This window comes from Stegastes partitus, unplaced genomic scaffold (assembly GCF_000690725.1).
Source record: "Stegastes partitus isolate 25-593 unplaced genomic scaffold, Stegastes_partitus-1.0.2 Scaffold140, whole genome shotgun sequence".
Lineage (NCBI taxonomy): Eukaryota > Metazoa > Chordata > Actinopteri > Pomacentridae > Stegastes > Stegastes partitus.
In genome coordinates this window covers 358,175-376,612 of record NW_007577871.1, presented here as the reverse complement: position 1 = coordinate 376,612, position 18,438 = coordinate 358,175, and the positions used below count along the sequence as shown (strand labels likewise).

The 18,438-nt window shown below is 39.4% G+C and overlaps 1 protein-coding gene across 1 annotated transcript in view; it reads left to right on the top strand.

Moving 5' to 3' along the window:
• The window catches only part of fat3a (FAT atypical cadherin 3a), a 203,218-nt gene that overhangs the window by 150,881 nt on the left and 33,899 nt on the right, over positions 1 to 18,438 (top strand). The window contains exons 13-20 of the mRNA XM_008278980.1: positions 2,492 to 2,688; positions 2,900 to 3,053; positions 3,300 to 3,533; positions 4,285 to 4,674; positions 7,827 to 8,041; positions 10,796 to 10,933; positions 16,925 to 17,068; positions 17,970 to 18,167. Coding sequence (XP_008277202.1) covers positions 2,492 to 2,688; positions 2,900 to 3,053; positions 3,300 to 3,533; positions 4,285 to 4,674; positions 7,827 to 8,041; positions 10,796 to 10,933; positions 16,925 to 17,068; positions 17,970 to 18,167 — 1,670 coding nt within the window. The remainder of the gene's footprint in view (positions 1 to 2,491; positions 2,689 to 2,899; positions 3,054 to 3,299; positions 3,534 to 4,284; positions 4,675 to 7,826; positions 8,042 to 10,795; positions 10,934 to 16,924; positions 17,069 to 17,969; positions 18,168 to 18,438) is intronic.

Sequence of the window (18,438 nt, the reverse complement as noted above, 5' to 3'; positions counted from 1 at the left end):
TCCCATAAGTACTTGATCAGTTGAGATCTGGGAGATTTAGGGACCAGATGAAAACCTTGTGTCATGTTCCGTAAACCACGGATGAACAATGTTTTCAGTGTAGCAGGAAACATTATCCTGCCTGAAAGCACCTTAAAGAGGCCACTGCCATTAGATGCGCATGCACATGGCAAGCCACATGATGTGTAACAAAATAAGATTCATCAGACCACAGGGCTGTACTGCAAATCAAGTTTGAAATAGCATGGCTTTTTTATGTAAGTCAGCTCGACAAAAACTAAAACCCCCATCAGAGATAAATGGTATCACGAATGTGGTTATCAACTTTCTTTGTTAAGTCAGGCCTTCTGCTATAAACTCTGTGCATGTTCACATAAAAGGGGGCTTTTAATGCATCATCAGACTTCTGCAAAAAATTAAATGATCGTATACTGCTGCTTCAGTCAACAGGTTGATATAATGGACATCAATGAGAAATTTAAAACTGTATGACAGTAAAATGCGCTACTACTGCAAATGATGTAAGATAGGAATGCTGGTAAAAAAAACTGCCAAATGTGCATATTTGTTATACCCATCCATACAACCACTTAACTGACAGCTGCACATTAAAGCTGGTAAACTTTAAACTTCATATATTTAATAATGGTGGGACGCAATTTAAAAAAATATCTATAAATTTGATTGACAACTGAATCAATGAATAGAGATAAATATCGCCTCTGAGGACACGTAGGCAGATTGGATGAAGAAAAAAAAATTCCGCCTAACAAGCAAAAAAAAACAGAAACAAAAAAAACTTTCTGCCCAACACGCCAAGCAATGCGCCTTTGTCTTCCATCACTGTTTAAACTTTCTTGTGCACTGACATCAATCAATGCATCCTGTGCATCTTCTTTGGGGCTGGCAAACGAACCTTGAGTGCATTACTGCCACCTACCGGGACTGGAGTTGTGCATTTGTGCCATAAAGTAGGGAACTGAGAAAGGTGCGATTAAATGTTTTTTTTTAATTATTTTTTTATTTTTAAATGCGTTATTTTTTCTGTAATTACTTAATCAAATTTAAGTCATTAAAGTCCTAGCCCCAATATTTAAACATGATGTTGAAGTGCATTTGGTCTGACACTGTCCCATAACACAGGATACCATTTCAATCAATGACCAAATCAATATGAAATTAGCGTTATGGATTCAATATTCTATGTAATGCCAATAGAATAATCAATTTTCTAATCTTCAATCAGCTACTGTACCAGCAGTGTACATGGACTTGACAACAAATCAGGACCAAAACATAACATGCGATTTCTACATCACCTACTACATACATGTCAGGTTCCCATGGCAACGCGATGCATACAGCGTGGTGATACTGTGACTACATGGCTGGTTTCAGTGATATTAGTAACGCACAGCTGAACAGTTTTGCAGACTACAATGTAATTGAGTGATCACAAGTTATCGCAAACAATTAACTGAAGTTCTTGCTGCAAATGTGGACCAACCAGTTATTAAGGGGGCAATTACCTTTCCACAAGGGCGATAAAGGTTTTCAATAAACCTTGTATGGCAGCAGGTTGAGTTGTTGCAGATCGACCACTCCCCGCCGCAGTTGTGTTCACTCAGGTGATTAGCCAATTGTCAGCATCCACACACACATGCCACACTCACGCCCACCTGGAGAAAAGGTAGAGAGAGAAAGGAGGGGGAAGGGAGACACTGCCACTACACCTCATTTCCAAAGAGAAAGACTACACAATGAAATGGGATGGGAGTTTTGGAGTGGAGTCACATGAAGTGGACTTCATACTTATTTTAATAGCTGAAAAAGACTTTCAACTTAATTTTGAAAACTAGTCACTTGTAACTTCATGTGGCTCATGAAATGACCTGATAGCCTTCCCATTAAACCGTAAAAAGTGTGCAGCCAATCAACTCTTCAATTTTCTAACAAAATCAATCTATCAGTTTTTTTTTCTTTCTTTCTTTCTTTTTTTTTTTTTTAAATAGTGACGAAAAGGTGATAATTCAGACTCTCAGAAAGACAACAGGTAAACGTCAGAATAATTAGATTCACGTATAAAGATTTTACTCTGGTCAACAACTAACCAGAGGCAATATGCAAATTGTTCCTACCAGAATTTAAAAAATATTATATCCGTAGCCATAACCATAATTACCACACCTAGACAATCAGTTTATTTTTTGATGTCTTCAAGTTTATTTAAAAAGTAATATTTAAATTTACAAAGCTGACTATTGCACTGTTAAAATGTTTTTTTTTAAAAATGTACTTAAATTTGGTGGTGGCTGCACAATGACTTATTTTAGCTGCAAACATGAAGTTTAAAACTTGGACCGCACTTACAACTGATTTTTCCTCCACTTTTGTTGAATAAATAATGTTTGGGCACAGCTTAATATTGATAAAGATATCTCCTTTACTAATCCATTATCTTGTTTTTCCTGTCCGGCTGTATGTTGTCCAGGTGGGAACTATCGTGGCGTCTTTGCACTCGGTCTGGTTCAGGGTGAATGGAAGATGTATGTGAAAGGACAGCTGGACAGGGAGGAACGCAACCTCTACATCATCAACATTACTGCTAGCGATGGACTCTTTGTTTCCCAGGCAATGGTAGAGGTGACAGTAATGGACACCAATGACAACAGTCCTATTTGTGACCAGGTAAGTAAAGATGTTGTGTGTTGCTCTTTGTAAAGGACCGAGACAAACAGTGAAGACAGTTGCAAATTACACATTTACAACAGATATACCACATTGGTCTACCACATTAATTTGATTTAACTAACTGTAAAAGCAGCCATTGCTAGAGTCCGCAATTTTTTTTATAGAGTTACTGTTTCTTTGCTGTGTATGTGTGTATTTATGTTTGCAGGCTGTGTACACTGCTTACGTCCCAGAGGACCTCCCAGTCAACAGTGTGCTGCTGAGGATTGGAGCTACAGATGCAGATGTAGGCATCAGTGCTTGGATCCAGTATTCCCTACATGGTCCTGGATCCCAGGACTTCAGCATGGATCCAGACACTGGTATGAACAGAGTGATTCTTTCAAAACACTTCCATCTAGCTTTATCACTTGCATAAATTGCAACTTGAATCAATCCAGTTTGATGTGAAATGCAGCAGGAAAATGGGGCTGGGTCTCTAGCCTGTCATGTTGCTTTTTACACATTTAGGCACACAGTTATGTCTACAGATACTTTAAAGCTTGTGTGACAAATTTTGTTAGACTTGTTTCTTGTAATGTTTCACATTTTGTGCTTATCCTGTCCAGGTGAGATCAAGTCATCTGTCATTCTGGACCGTGAGGTGACACACAATTACAGACTGGTTGCCCAGGCAACTGATGGTGGTGGACTGTGGTGCCGCGCTGAGGTGCAGCTGGCAGTGACTGATGTGAATGACAACCCGCCCATTTTCACCCTGTCACAGTATACCACCAGTGTCTATGAAGACACAGTCACCAAAGCCCTGCTTACCCGGATCCAGGCCATAGACCCTGATGAAGGTGATACAATTACTGTTGCTGCGAGTATTATCACCATTTCCATTTGACGTTACTACTTTCGCGACCACAACTACTGCTTTAAAAGCTAATCTTCCCTTCATACATAAAATGCAAAGTGCATTTTTTTCTTACAACAATCGCTAAATAAAAGCGTTATAATTCAAAAGCAGCTAAAATGTAAGTCAAAATCAATACAAAGACTCCAGGGATGCACATTTTGAACAACTTTCTCAACAATGTAAAGCTACAATATCGATCAATAATGTAGTACTGTAGTACCTGGAACAATCAGGTACTACAGCAAATGTACAATACATTTTCTACATGGTGTCTGTTTTTGACGTTGTCAGTTAATGTATTTTTAATGTTACATAATTCATGCTAGTTAAGATTCATCAATCATTAGCATTCCTTAAAGACAAAAACATTAGGTAAAGAGAGTCAGTGACAGTTAAAATGCAATATTGACACGTCCCACGTGTGATGCTAATGACTACACAGTTACTCCTGAATGGTCATCATTGTGTTTACTATATCTTTCATATGAAAAGTGATGGAAGTAGTGGTGTGACTAAGCAGAGTAAAAACACTAGACATGATGTAAATGTCAGATTGTCCATTTCAAAAAATTACATTTCTAAGAAGCAGCCTTCATTTTAAGACATGATGATCTGGCAAGCAGTGTATGTTCTGAGGGTTTCAAACCTCTAATGTGTACTTGATGCTCGCTTGTCTTTTTGCTCTGCAGCAGGTCCAGGTCGTATGGTGGTTTACTCCCTGGCTGACTCTGCGGGAGGTTTTTTCTCCATTGACAAGGCCTCAGGCATTGTGGCCCTGGAACGCATTCTTGACCGTGAAGTCCAGTCGGCTTATCAGTTAACAGTCTGTGCGTCTGATCAGGGATCACCGCTGCCCTTCTACTCATTGGTCAATGTCACAATCACTGTGCTGGACATCAATGACAATCCCCCTGTGTTTGAACGGCGTGATCAGCTGGCGACAGTACCTGAGGATGTGGGAGTTGGAACTGAGGTTCTGAGAGTTTACGCTGCCAGTAAAGACATTGGGACCAATGCTGAGATCACTTACAGTATCCGATCAGGAAACGAGCACGGAAAGTTTCACATCCACCCACTGACAGGTGAGTGATGTCTCTGCACAGGTCATCCTATGAATTCCTTTTTTTAGATTGCTTCTTTGCAAATTTATTAGAAATTAAATATAAAGATCTTTAATTAGAACCTTAAATTAGTACATTGTAGAAGCCTCTTTGGCAGCAGTTACAGCTTCACCTGTAGATGCTGTGGATGCCAAACACAAACATACACACGGACAAAATTGTTGGTACCCCTCGGTTCATGAAAGAAAAACCCGCAACGCTCACAGAAATAGCTTGAATCTGACAAAAGTAATAATAAATAAAAATTCTATGAAATTTAGCCAATGAAATTCCACTATGTGCAACAACCATTACCACCTCAACCTTGTGTATATAGTCTGCTTTAAAAAAAAAAAAAAAAAAAAAACAACATCTGTATATTTCTGTTTTCTGTTTTCTGTTATTCTGTTTTCTGTTTCTGTTTCTTTCCTACATTTTGCACTGGGTGTTTCCAATTATTCTTGCACTGACTGTACACTTTTTTTGGAGCTGTTGTAACAGTGAACTTTCCCCACTGTGGGATCAATAAAGTTATCTTTATCTTTATCTTGAAAATCAGACATTGCTTCTGAACAACAGAATTATTTTCAAAAATAAACTCATGAAACAGGCCTGGACAAAAATGATGGTTACCCTAGAAAAGACTGAAAATAATGTGACCATAGGGACATGTTCAATCAAGGTGTGTCCTCAAATTAGCATCACAGGTGTCTACAAACTTGTAATCAGTCAGTCGGCCTATTTATAGGGTTGCAAGTAGTCACTGTGCTGTTTGGTGACATGGTGTGTACCACACTAAACATGGACCAGAGGAAACGAAGGAGAGAGTTGTCTCAGGAGATTATAAAGAAAATTATAGACAAGCATGTTGGGCCAACAACTGGGCCAACAACATCTCCTACCAGGTGGGGAAGGCACAACAGAGACTTCCTCAGAAACCTAAAGCAGGCTCAACTCCCTCGACCCCTATTGGTGAACTTTTACAGAAGCACCATTGAGAGTCTCCTGACTTACTGCTGCACCACGCCGGTTCACCAGCTGCCCTGCAGAGGGCAGGAGGATCCTGCAGCGGGTGGTGAGAAAGTTATCAGGACCACACTACCTCTACTGGAAGACATTTACACCGGCCGACTTCAGAAGAAGGCCACATTCATCGCAAAGGACCCCACTCACCCCGGACACCCCTTGTTCTCCCCCCTACCCTTTGGTAAAAGATATCAGACAATAAAGACCAAAACAAACCATCTCAAGCACAGCTTCTACCCGCAGGCTGGGTTTCAGTCGCAGGTCATGGGTCTTGAAACAGGATAATGACCCAAAACACACAGTTAAAAACACCCAAGAATGGCTAAGAGGAAACCATTGGACTGCTCTGAAGTGACCTTCTATGAGCCCTGATCTAAATCCTATTGAACATCTGTGGAAGGAGCTGAAACATGCCATCTGGAGAAGGCACCCTTCAAACTTGAGACAACTGGAGCAGTCTGCTCATGAGGAGTGGGCCAGAACACCTGCTGAGAGGTGCACAAGTCTCACTGAAAGTTACAGAAATGGTTTGATTGCAGTGATTGCTTCAAAAGGTTGTGCAACAAAATATTAAGTTAAGGGTACCATTATGTTTGTCCAGGCCTGTTTCATGAGTTTATTTTTTTAAATAATTCTGTTAAACCACGGTTCAAAAGCAATGTCTGATTTTCTATGGATAATTTTTAATTTTCAAATTCAAGTTATTTCTGTGACCATTGTGGGTTTTTCTGTCATTAACCGAGGGGTACCAACAATTTTGTCCACGTGTGTATATTTAGAAAGCTCTTGTCAGGGTATATAAATGTATTGCTATGCAGGTGGTTGCCTAAGAACACCTAACTTCCTTCTGTTGATTTCAGGAACACTCTTGTATGCACCCAACACTGCTTTACTTACATCAACTAATCCGATTCTGCAATTGGCTGGAACTGGAGCTGGGGCACACCAACAGTCCATTTTTCTAAGATAGATATAGTTTGTGAGCGTTATGGCTAACCGCCATTGAGACCCTTACCTCAACCTCATGACCATGTCATGAGATCATGACAATTACTTTTTTTCCCGTTGATATCCATGGGTCTTGTCTTTTAGTTTTTTCCTCTTGTTCTCTTCTACTATGTTATCTCTCTTTCTCTATCTGCTTTTTCCTTTTCTTGTCTTGCCTCTTGCCACATATCACTAAAATCAAGAAAAATGTCACCAACAAATGACAACTTTACAATTGCTTCCTGCTCTGCAATCATGGCTAAGTTATCCATCTCAAGCTTTTAAAATTGTGTAAAGGTCATATTTATCAAATCCTCACATAGACTGTTACAAATCAAAAGGCACTTTGTCAAGATATCCCCAATATGTTTATTGGCTTCTCAATGTGTCTCTCCAAATCCTCATCTGAACTCTTAGATTTCAGAAGGCAATATGTGGGTCTCAGCCACAAAAAGTTTCAAACTCGCACACTCTTCCTAAGTTTCAAAAGACCCAGCACCAAAACATTGCAAATTAAAGCATTATGGTAGGTTAGAGAGTGTGCAGAAACTTTTCTGTGTTTGTCCCTGTCCTTTGCACTTGTCTCATGAAATAAATGTGTTTTTTTTTATTGTTCTCAGCCACAAGCTAATTGTTTCTACTGATGAAATTAATCTGAATGTCTTACAAAAACAATAATAAAAATAAATAAATAAATAAAATTATATATATATATATTTTAAAGGCTCAGACAGTTTGAAACATGTCTGAACACTCATTTTTAACAAATTTACTCAGATAGAAATGGTCCACTTTCTTATGAATATTTGATCTGATGCATTAAGTGACTAGTGTGTATTTACAGCAACAGGATTGTGTGCTATATGTAGGGCTGAGTCACAACATGCTTCAATGTATGCTCATGAGCATGAAGGAACATCGAAGGTGGTAGGAGTTGGTAGGATGTATTCAGTGTTGGTTTAGCTTTGCACATGACATTTGTTGACAATTGTAAAACTCTAAATGTTCTCCTCACCTTTAATTCCCTCATTGAGACAACTGAAGCAAGATCTTATCAATATTTTAAAATTTTGCTCTTAACAAACTTAACTCTGGTACCGCTCTGTTCTTACCTTCCTCAGGTGCCATTTTAGTTGCCCTGCCTCTGGACTATGAAACCTGCAGGGACTACTTTCTGACAGTGGAGGCTCGCGATGGCGGCACACCACCTCTGAGTGCCATTACCACAGTCAACATAAACCTAACAGATGTCAACGACAACGTACCCATGTTTAGCCGTGACCTCTACTCTGCAGTGGTGTCAGAGGATGCCACTATAGGAGAGTCTGTAGTCCAGGTAGGTTCAGAGAATGAGTGAGGTTCTCACTGCCTTCATGTCTGAAGCCTGAAGTTGGAAATGATCCAGAATTGTTAATTGGGTGATGAGATAACATAGGGATGTCAGTCATTTAAACAATGTGATTTTTTTCATATGTCACAACCCAGCAAATAGGTTGTGGCAAAAGAGGGGAGACGACACAGGTGATGTCAGATTTTAACATAAAGTTTTATTAATTGGTTGAATTAATTTATTTGATGTGAGGTGTGTTTGTCAGTGATATCAGTGGTGTAGGTGCAGATGTCTGGATGCCTGGGTGTGATGTGGTGCAAGGTGTTGTCAGGTGTGAGAACCAAACCAAAAGAACACAAACCGCAAGTCTGGGGTATGAGGAGGAGAGAGAGAACAAGCTAAGGGGTTGGCCCTTTTGTAGCCTGGGGCGCTGCCCAAGCGTGCCACGTAGTTAAGACCGCCCACTCCAGCAGTCCAGGGACCTGAGGAAGCAATGCACAGTCCAGAAAACTAATGTGTTCCACCAATATAGTAGGGGGCCGTCACACATATTTTTGCTGAATTCGTGACTTTCTCTGTAGCTCCAATATCATGTAAAAATATCCGTGATTCCTGTTCAGTTTGCCTTAATTGTGCCCTGAGAGTAGATATTACTGTTTTTAGTAGACCTCTTCTTTAGGCCCACAAATGTTTTACAAGATATATCAAAATCTACTGCTGACTGAGCAAATTTCTGCTCCCAAGAAGATAAACCCTAACACTCCAAGAGGTTTTCATCAATAGCACAGGGCAACTTCACACACAAGATATCCAAAATCTGTAGCAAAGGTCACTGTTAATCCATTTTAATAGCTTTTCATCTTTATGTCTTGCGAGACAGCTAACTCACTGCAAGGCGGTGCAGTTGGTAGCACTGTTGCCTCGCAGTCCCGATGGGGGCACCGGAATCTTTCTGCGTGGAGTTTGCATGTTCTCCCCGTGCAGCGTGGGTTCTCTCCGGGTTCTCCGGCTTCCTCCCACACAGTCCAAAAACATGTTGAGGTTAATTGGTAATTCTAAATTGTCCGTAGGTGTAAATGTGAGTGTGCATGGTTGTCTCTCTGCCCTGCAATAGACTGGCGACCTGTCCAGGGTGTCCCCTGCTGTCGCCCTAAGTCAGCTGGGATAGGCTCCAGCCCCCCCGCGACCCTAGTGAGGATTAAGCGGTGTGTAGATAATGAATGAATGGAAGGAGACAGCTAACTCTCTTTATATCTATATCTCTCTTTCTATGTTACTTTGCTTTTTTACTTTGTCAAGAGATATGACAATAGTCGTGTCTTTAGTTACATGACCCTGTTCCATAGCAGCCTGGGAATACGCGAGAAGGCTTCAAAGGGAATGTGTTTGTTTTGGTAAAGAATCAGTATCTACTTATGCTTTTCTTAGTCGTGCAAGAATTTTATGCCTTTCATAAGTGCTACCTTCTTAGAGTCTGTGTGATGCCATCATACCTAACCTATTTGTAGGCAATTATTGATTTTTAAATGTTCCCTAATATTTTTATTTAGTGAGTTTCACAGACAGAAAAAGCGGACCCAAGCCAGGCACTTCAAAAGTTTTATCAAAATCACATTTTTATGAGTGCTTGTGTTTATTTCTGGATAGATTTCTGTAAAAAGCTGTTATGAAAAAATAACTTGTTGAATAAATATTAGAGTATTGCATCTTTATCACCTCACCTTTTTCAAATCAAAACAGTTGGATCCACTTTGGTACAGCAACAATTATGGGGCTATTATTGTAGCAAAACTATTTGTCAATGTGTATGGAGAGTTGTGTGTCTGTATCTCAATCTGTGTGTCTGTAGTGAGATTTGTCATTAGGTAAAAAGATTTGTAAAAGATTTGTCGATGAGTAAAAAGAAATGTCAGTGCATACAAAGATGTGTAAATGTGTACAAAGATGTTAATAGATGACAAATATTTGGAATATTTGGAAATACAGAAAAATCACCAGTTACAAGTCAAGCATGACTTTTGCTACACTTCTGTCGTGAGAGATTTGTGTCTGTAGCTTACTGGTTTCTGTGTCCTGAGCTCAGGCTCACAGGCTTGTTCATTCTGGCTGCGTACCACTCTGCTGCTCTTTATCTCAGTAGTTGCTGCCTGAAAGCCATCATGAAAGTTTTTCCTCAGCGACCCACAAAATCAGCAAATTAAACTTGTTCACATGTAACAGACAGCGTCACGTGCCCTCAAAGAATCTGGGGCATAGCACCACCTGATGGCTTGCAACAAACTGACAAAGAGCAAATGAAACAACCCACTTCCAAACAGTACAGATTATTGTTAGCAATAATTATAGGGAGTGGAGTACTGACCAGAATCAAATACAACAGGCTGATGCACAGTAAGGGAAACAATGGAAACAGGGACATTACTATACATGGTATGTGCATGTACGTGTAACCCAGAAAAACAGCATGAAGTGCAAAGCACGCTACAATACCAAAATGCTACAAATGGTCCTAAAACCATAAAAATCTATGTGTTTTGACAGACTGGCAAAAGAGACATGCAGAACTGACATGCTTATATTTGTACAGCCATTTTGGAGTAAGCAATATATGGACAAAATATTTCATATAACTTGCATTTGTAAAGCAGGCCTTTATTAAACTTTAGGAAAGGGAAAGAACAGTTTAAAACCTCCAATTTTCATGTCACATGCAAATTAAGAGATACAATTACAGTGCCATTGTGTAATGTGTGTTTGCAGCTTCAAGCAGAGGATGTGGACAGTCAGCAGAATGGAGCCATCCTCTACTCTATTGTCAGTGGAGACAGACACAACCAGTTCTTCATTGACCCACTCAGTGGGGTCATCAAAGTCAACAAGCAACTGGACCGTGAGACAGTAAGGACACACATTCATATTCACAAACACTCACCTAAAAACACACCCACTCAGCCCTCAATGGTTTGCCGAGACATATTGCAAGTATGTAAGGTTTACACAGCACCACTATTTCACAGTCACACTTCATGTTCTCAGCCCAGTCAGCCAAGCCAGTCGGCACCCACCCTGAGTATGTTTCTTTTGGAAGTTTCTTCCTTTTTGAAGGGAGTTTTTCCTCCTGACTGTCACCAAGTGCTGAAGGGGGAATAATATACATATATATAGATATATATTTTTTTATTTTATTTTATTTTTTTTCCGTCATATAATGCTGTAAGGTCTTGATCTTCTTGGTGTGAAAGTTAATGCGATTTGATGCTATATAAATAAGATTAAATGAGGGTCGAACTTGCCTCTTCCTGTTCCATGCACACTCACACACACTCAGTGGAACAAGTGTCAGTTAGATGATGCGCACATCATTGCCTATATAAAAAATGTGCAGCAAGTCCAGCTCAAAAAGTTCCTAAAGTTAACTTTACAGTGCAGTACTCCACCACCACCATCTGCCATCTGCTGCTTTTTTTTTCTGCGTTTTTATTACACAGTCGAGGAGGACGTTTTTTTTTTTGTTGTTTTTTTTTACGTCTGTCAATAAATATCATGACACCAAGGTGAACCTTCAGCAACGGTCCTGTTTGTACAGGGGACTGCTGGGAAATGTTGGCATCATATCCTTTTTGCAGTACACTGTTAATACAGCAAGCTTTCACATCTGACAGGTACCACACTAGAGTATGCCTGGACCCACTCACTATTCTAAGCAGACCGGAGACAGATCGTGGTACAGAGTGGCAAGCGTGGAGGTACCACACGCTGATAAGCTCAATTATTGACGAGTGAAAATTTACCAGGAAGATCAGACTTGTGAAATTGACATGACATAATCAGATTAAGGTTTAAGTAATTTAAGGTTGAAGTCTTTTGTTGAACTTCAAAAACCCTCAGAAATATTATATTGTGCAATCAAATAATTTATGTTGGCATAAATGTTACAATGTAAATTATACTTGCTGGTAGAGTACAAACACTTGTTAGCAGACTGCACATTAGCTAGATTATTGCCAAATTTTCGCTAGTCCCCTTTGCAAGTTTTTTTTACATTGTTCATGAATTTACTTAAGGCTGATACATTTGTGGGGACAGTTGTAACATGCAGATGCAATGTTCAGCAGTGGCCTTTTGTTTTGTACATTACCAGTAAGAGTAAAGAAATGATAAGAGAATTGTTAGCCATGTAGCTTAATGAATATGTATATTTTATCAGCTAAGACAAATCAGAATCCAGCTCTATTGTTACAGAACTGACCACAACATTATATGATGATATTTTTGGGACCCTGCAGAAAGTTAAGTTGTTGCAACCTTAAATACTGCAGGGTCTGAGCTCTCATGGTTGCTCATCATGATTGTTAGAAAGAAGTTATGGAATTTATTCCACACAAATAGCAATTAATCACACCTGAACAAAAACATAAACACAAAGCGATTCTGAGCATGGTCTCTTTCATTTGCTGCACAAAAAAGACAGAAAGCTCTTTCCTGCATCCCCCCTGCCTTCTCACTCCTCTGAGCTGTTTTTACACCCTTTATCCTCATCTTCTGCTTCTTTTTCATCTCCTTCTCCTCCATAGTGCTTGAAAACTTCAGAAATGTTCATATTCGTATCATAAAGTATTCATGAGTGCAGTTGATGAGCCGTCTGAGCGTGCTCAGAAAGAGAGTGCAGAGGCGTGTGAGGGATCAAAGCTTTTGGATGATGAAAGTGTGTTTTGGGTTATCACACCAGCACCAGCTTTTTCTGTATGTCTATGTGTGTGCGCACATATGTGTGTGTATGTGTGCGTGCGTGTCAATGTATGTCCTAGTGTATGCGCATGCATGTTTGTCTGTGTTTCCATCTGTGTGTGTGCATGCAAAGCTGATATGTCTGTCCATGTGTCTCAGGTATGTGTATGTGTATTGTATTTACATATGCTTACTCCTCTCATTTACATACAGGTTCTTTTATATTCTCTCACCCCCTTCCTCTGTGCTAAGCAGGTCACAGTTGTTTACTACTGAGATCTATTTTTTCCATATGCATCATGCAGCTGAATATTGTTTTGTTGCTACTTTTGCATTTTTCTTCAGTGTGCTTCATTAGGTGTTTATTATAATGCTAAATAGGGAAAGAGAGAAATTTCCTGCAGAGGGGTTATGGAAGACTGAGCATGCCAGGGGAATGAAGAGTCTGTGTGTGTGTGTGTGTGTGTGTGTGTGTGTTTCTCATACAGTGACACCTTCCCAACCCAAATCAGTATGCACAGTAAGCACAAATTACAGTCACTTGCTTGTAACTATGGCAACCTGGCTGGCATAACTACTCCAGTAGTAGCACACTACTTCTTTATTTTTGGTCAAGTGTGAATGGTCTAAGGGCTATTTCCACATTCATGTGGAATGCTGCTTTGAAGGTGAAGACTGCACGTGCCGTGGTTCTATTTATACTTCAAAATTAGCACAAAAATATAAAAAAATTATTAAGGTCTCTAATTAACCATTAAAAAACGAGTTTTTTAATCGTTTTCCTGGTAGATGCACTGCAGGCATACATTACAGAAGCATGAATCTGCCATAACATAATGTCTTACCATTGGCCAAAAATGATTTTTTTCTTAAAAATTAAAATTTGGTATGGGGCATAATTCATTTTGGAGTTAATTGTACATTTCCCTAGGTTGACCTGAGGTATGCACTTGAGGATCTGGAGCATTTGAGGATGTATTAATATGAGATTAAATAAATATGCACTCTTTGGATTCTGTCACACTGGCTAAAAATTGATCACAAATGGTACACATGTTTCTTTTATTCTGTTGTCCAGATAAGGCTGTCAGATGACTTAACCTACATACTAGGATACCCTAGCTTGGCCTTAGTCAGATTTGCATTAACAGACCTATCTCCGTAGACCATACTCCAGTGCTAATACAGCCATGGTAGTTGCTTGTCTGTGGGATGAAGTGTTGATGAGAATGTTACTTTTAAAGCTGCATCAAATTTTATCAGTAACAACCTGAATCTGTTATTGGCAATTATCTTTTTTTGGACCGTGACAGGGTGCAACTCTGCACTGATTTCCAAAATGTTTGTTTGAAATTATTCAATCATTGTCACTGCATAGATATGTTGATATCTACCACCGTTGCAAGCAGGCTACTGGCACACTTCAGTAAATAAAAAGAGATTTATATTCAGTGGGCACTATGGACAATTTTTTTCCCCCAATTTCTGAGTCACAGAGCAACCAGCATGTTATTGTGAAATACATGTAAAATCATCCATCCAGCCATTATCTATCCACTGCTTAGTCCTCACTAGGGTCGCAGGGGGCTGGAGCCTATCCCAGCCAACTCAGGACCAAGGCAGTGAACTCCCTGAACAGGTCGCCAGTCTATCGAAGGGCTACACAGAGAGACAAACAAGCACACTCACATTCACACCTACGGACAATTTAGAATCACCAATTAATCTCAGCATGTTTTTGGACTGTGTGAGGAAGCCGGAGAACCCGGTGGAAACCCACACTGCACAGGGACAACATGCAAATTCCACACAGAAAGATCCCAGGCGTTTTAACGGGGACATGAACCAGGGCTGTAAAATCATACTCAATAATATAATTTTTATATTATTTTGTTTTGTTAGCAAGTATTATCATATCAAATGAATAAAGTTCTACATGGCCTTGGCTAAATAACAAAACCAAAACTAAACTAAACTAGGGGATTCTAGAGGGATTCTTGTACAATAGAATATTAGCAACATTACAGGTGAACTTTTTAGTTTGATCTTAGGATAAACTGGTTCATTAATTAGAATAACCTGTAAGGCTAAGTTTTTAAACTTGTTACCATGTTCATACGGTGTGTTTTATGTGTTTAAAGAGATGTCGTGAGCCAAATAAGTAGTTGATGCAATGACTGAGCATCTTCATCTTGAAGCTTTAAGAGGGTGGGTGAAGCGAGAGGTGAAGACTTTATAGATTGTACATTCTAAAAGAAACAAGGATGTAGAGCTACTTATAAGTCATTTTAGGGCAGGAAGGGACTCCTTAAATGGCAAAAAAACCTCAATGTACAGTTGTGTTCAAAACAATAGCAGTACAACATGAGTAACCAGATCAGCCACTGTTTTTGGTAGAAATTATATTATTACATGGCAAATAAGTTACCAGTAAGTGGAGAGAAACCAACAGACCCAACATTTGTGATATGCATGCTCCTGAGTCTGTGCAATGGAATAATTATTGAAAGGGGTGTCTTCAAAATAATAGCAGTGTGGAGGTCAATCAGTCAGGTCATTCATTATGTGGAGAAACAGGTGTCATTCAGGTGGCCCTTATTTAAGGATGAAGCCAGCACATGCTGTACATGCAATTCTCTTGGAAAACCTGAGGAAGATGGGTCGTTCCAGACACTGCTCAGAAGAACAGCGTGCTTTAATTAAAATGTTGATTGGAGAGGGGAAAACATATAAAGACGTGCAGAAAATGATAGGCTGCTCAGCTAAAATGATAACCAATGTTTTGAAATGGAAAGCAAAACCAGAGACATGGAAGAAAATGGAAGACTACCATTTGAATGGATCAAACAATAGCTGGAATGGCCAAGACTCAATGATCAGCTCCAGGAAGATCAAAGATGGTCTGAAGTTACCTGTGAGTACTGTGACAATTAAAAGACACTTGTGAGAGGCTAATCTATTGGCAAGAGGCCCCCACAAAGTCCCACTGTAAAAAAAAAAGACAGGTGCTGAAGAGGATACAATTTGCCAAAGAACATATCAACTGGCCTAAAGAGAAATGAAGAAACATTTTGTGGACTGATGGAAGTAAGATTGAATTCAAGCCACAGTACACTGTGAAGCATGGTGGTGCAAGCATCATGATATGGGACTGTTTCTCTTAGTATGGTGTCGGGCTTATTTATCGCATACCAGGGATCATGGATCAATTTGCCTATATCAAAATACTGGAAGAGGTCATGCTGCCTTATGCTGAAGAAGAAATGCCCTTGAAATGGGTGTTTCAACAAGACAACAACCCCAAACACACCAGTAAGCGAGCAGCATCTGGGTTCCAGACCAACAAAATAAAGGTTATGGAGTGGCCAGTCCAATCCCTGGACCTTAATCCAATGTTTTGATGTAAAATATAATGTGCAGTGTTCCCAATGAATGAAAATAAAAATATTACATGGATTTTGAGCTTTACTCACATTTTTAAAAAACACTGCGATTATGTTGAACACAACTGTATTTCTTTGACCCACAGACATGAATTGTTAGGGATTTCACTTACTGGCCAGAAAACAACTGATATAATGTTATCATCAATGTTAAAAATGGTGAACTATCAAAGAATAAACTTAAATTATGCTTAAATAAGGTGTCTGTTTGGAAGAAAAAAATACATTTTAAACAGAATTTTAAAGGCAGACTGGGCTGTTATTAAGTCTGTGTTTTTGGCTGTGTTCAATTGGTCAGGATCCACAGTCAGATAAAACCATCACTGCATTTTACTCAAGCTAAATCTAAAAGTAAAACTATGAAATATCACATTTTTGAACACCTTCATTCTCCTTTTGGAATAATTCTTTCAGATTTTAATACTGGCAACCTCAGAACAATGCTTTACATTTTTCTCCATAAGCAAAGCTCTTAGAACAATAATGAGGCAGCTGTGGCTCAGAGCAGGTTGTCCTCTAATCGCAAGGTTGGTGGGTCGATCCCCTGCCAAAGCCAAAGTGCAGGCAAGACACTGAACCTGAGTTGACTCCCAATGGCAGACAGGCCAACTCTGCTTTGATCATAACTTGACGAGGTCTCATCCCCGACAAAATATTCATAATTTGGTGCTGTTTATCCTCATGGTCTTAGTATTTTTGATTGTGTCTGTCCTTCTAGGTTCCCAGCTACACATTGGCCATCAGAGCTCTGGACGGTGGAATCCCACCCATGTCCTCCACCGTAATGGCCAACATAGACATCTCTGACATCAATGATAACCCACCCACCTTCTCCCCAGCCAATCTCACTACTGTTATTCAGGTAAACTTGATGACTGACATGGTATTCAGTTAAACACAAAGGTAAGAATGGGATATGTTGTGTATATATGTCTTCAGATAATGCGTGATAACACAGACAAAACGCTTTTTTATCTGGTTACAGTAACTTTATATTGTGTTGTTACCTATTAGATAACGGTTTAAATAGTGCTCAAAAAATGCAAAATAGTGATCCTGAAGCTAATTAAAACTTCAATCATCTAAAACAGCACTCTTTAAAGACTTCCAAGAATTTTCTTTAGGATTAATAAAGTTTTCTCTTTTTATCTTATCTTAAATACAAAGCTACCTCTCCTTGCATCCTAATGTTTCTCTGTCAGGCTGCAGTGATGGGATAGTAACACAAACTGGACTGAGCAAAAATTAACATTGGAGTGATTGGTTGGAATTGCAGTAACTCACCAATCTTGCTATCAGCATTTCCTGGGCAACGTGATTAAAATATATTTCTCAGTAGCCTTTATCAATAACTCAAACCATTTTGATTTGATTTCAATCACACCTTTCTGAATGAAAGTCATTTAAAAACTTTAGGCAAGATCTGACTTTTAGTTTTTGGTTAGATCTAAAAATAAAATATGACTAGACTGTCTTAAATTTGAATAGGCCAAAAGGATGGTGGTTCAAGTCATATCTTCAGGACAGGATCCATTTTGTTTCATCTGGCAGGTCTGCATTTGAATGGATCAACATGATCTGGATTTTGTCAAGGCTTAATCTTTAGTCATCTTCTATTCCACATTTACAGGCCTCTACAAGACCGCAGTATACAAAACAAGAACATTTCAACTAGATTTAGATCCATATTCAATACTGTTCACTGTCTTTTACTGAACATTGAATATTCCAAGTGAATGATTATCTTTCCCTCTTTTCACTAGGAAAACAAACCAATTGGCACCAGCATCCTGCAGTTTTCAGTCATCGATCAAGACTCCTCCCACAACGGCCCGCCGTTTGACTTCCATATCCTTTCGGGAAACGAAGGCGGGGAGTTTGTGCTAGAGAAAGATGGAACACTAGTGGCCAATCAAGTGTTCAGACGGGACCTGGCAACTGAATATGTTGTTCAGATACAGGTAGAGTCAAACAGCTGCTTAACCTCACACCTGCAGGGATGGCAGTGGTCCAGGTGGTCGAGTTGGTTGTCAACAAATTGCAAGGTTGGGGTTCAGTTCACACCCTACCACATGAGAAAGTTGACAGTTCACATAAAACTCCCCCCAAAAATAATTGGTGATTAAAATATATTTATTAAAGTGGGAGAAGTCGAAATGTCAGTGCTGGGTGCTTCGGTAACCTACTGGTTAGGAGCAATACTGTGTTGAACTGTCATAGCTCTCTCTTTCT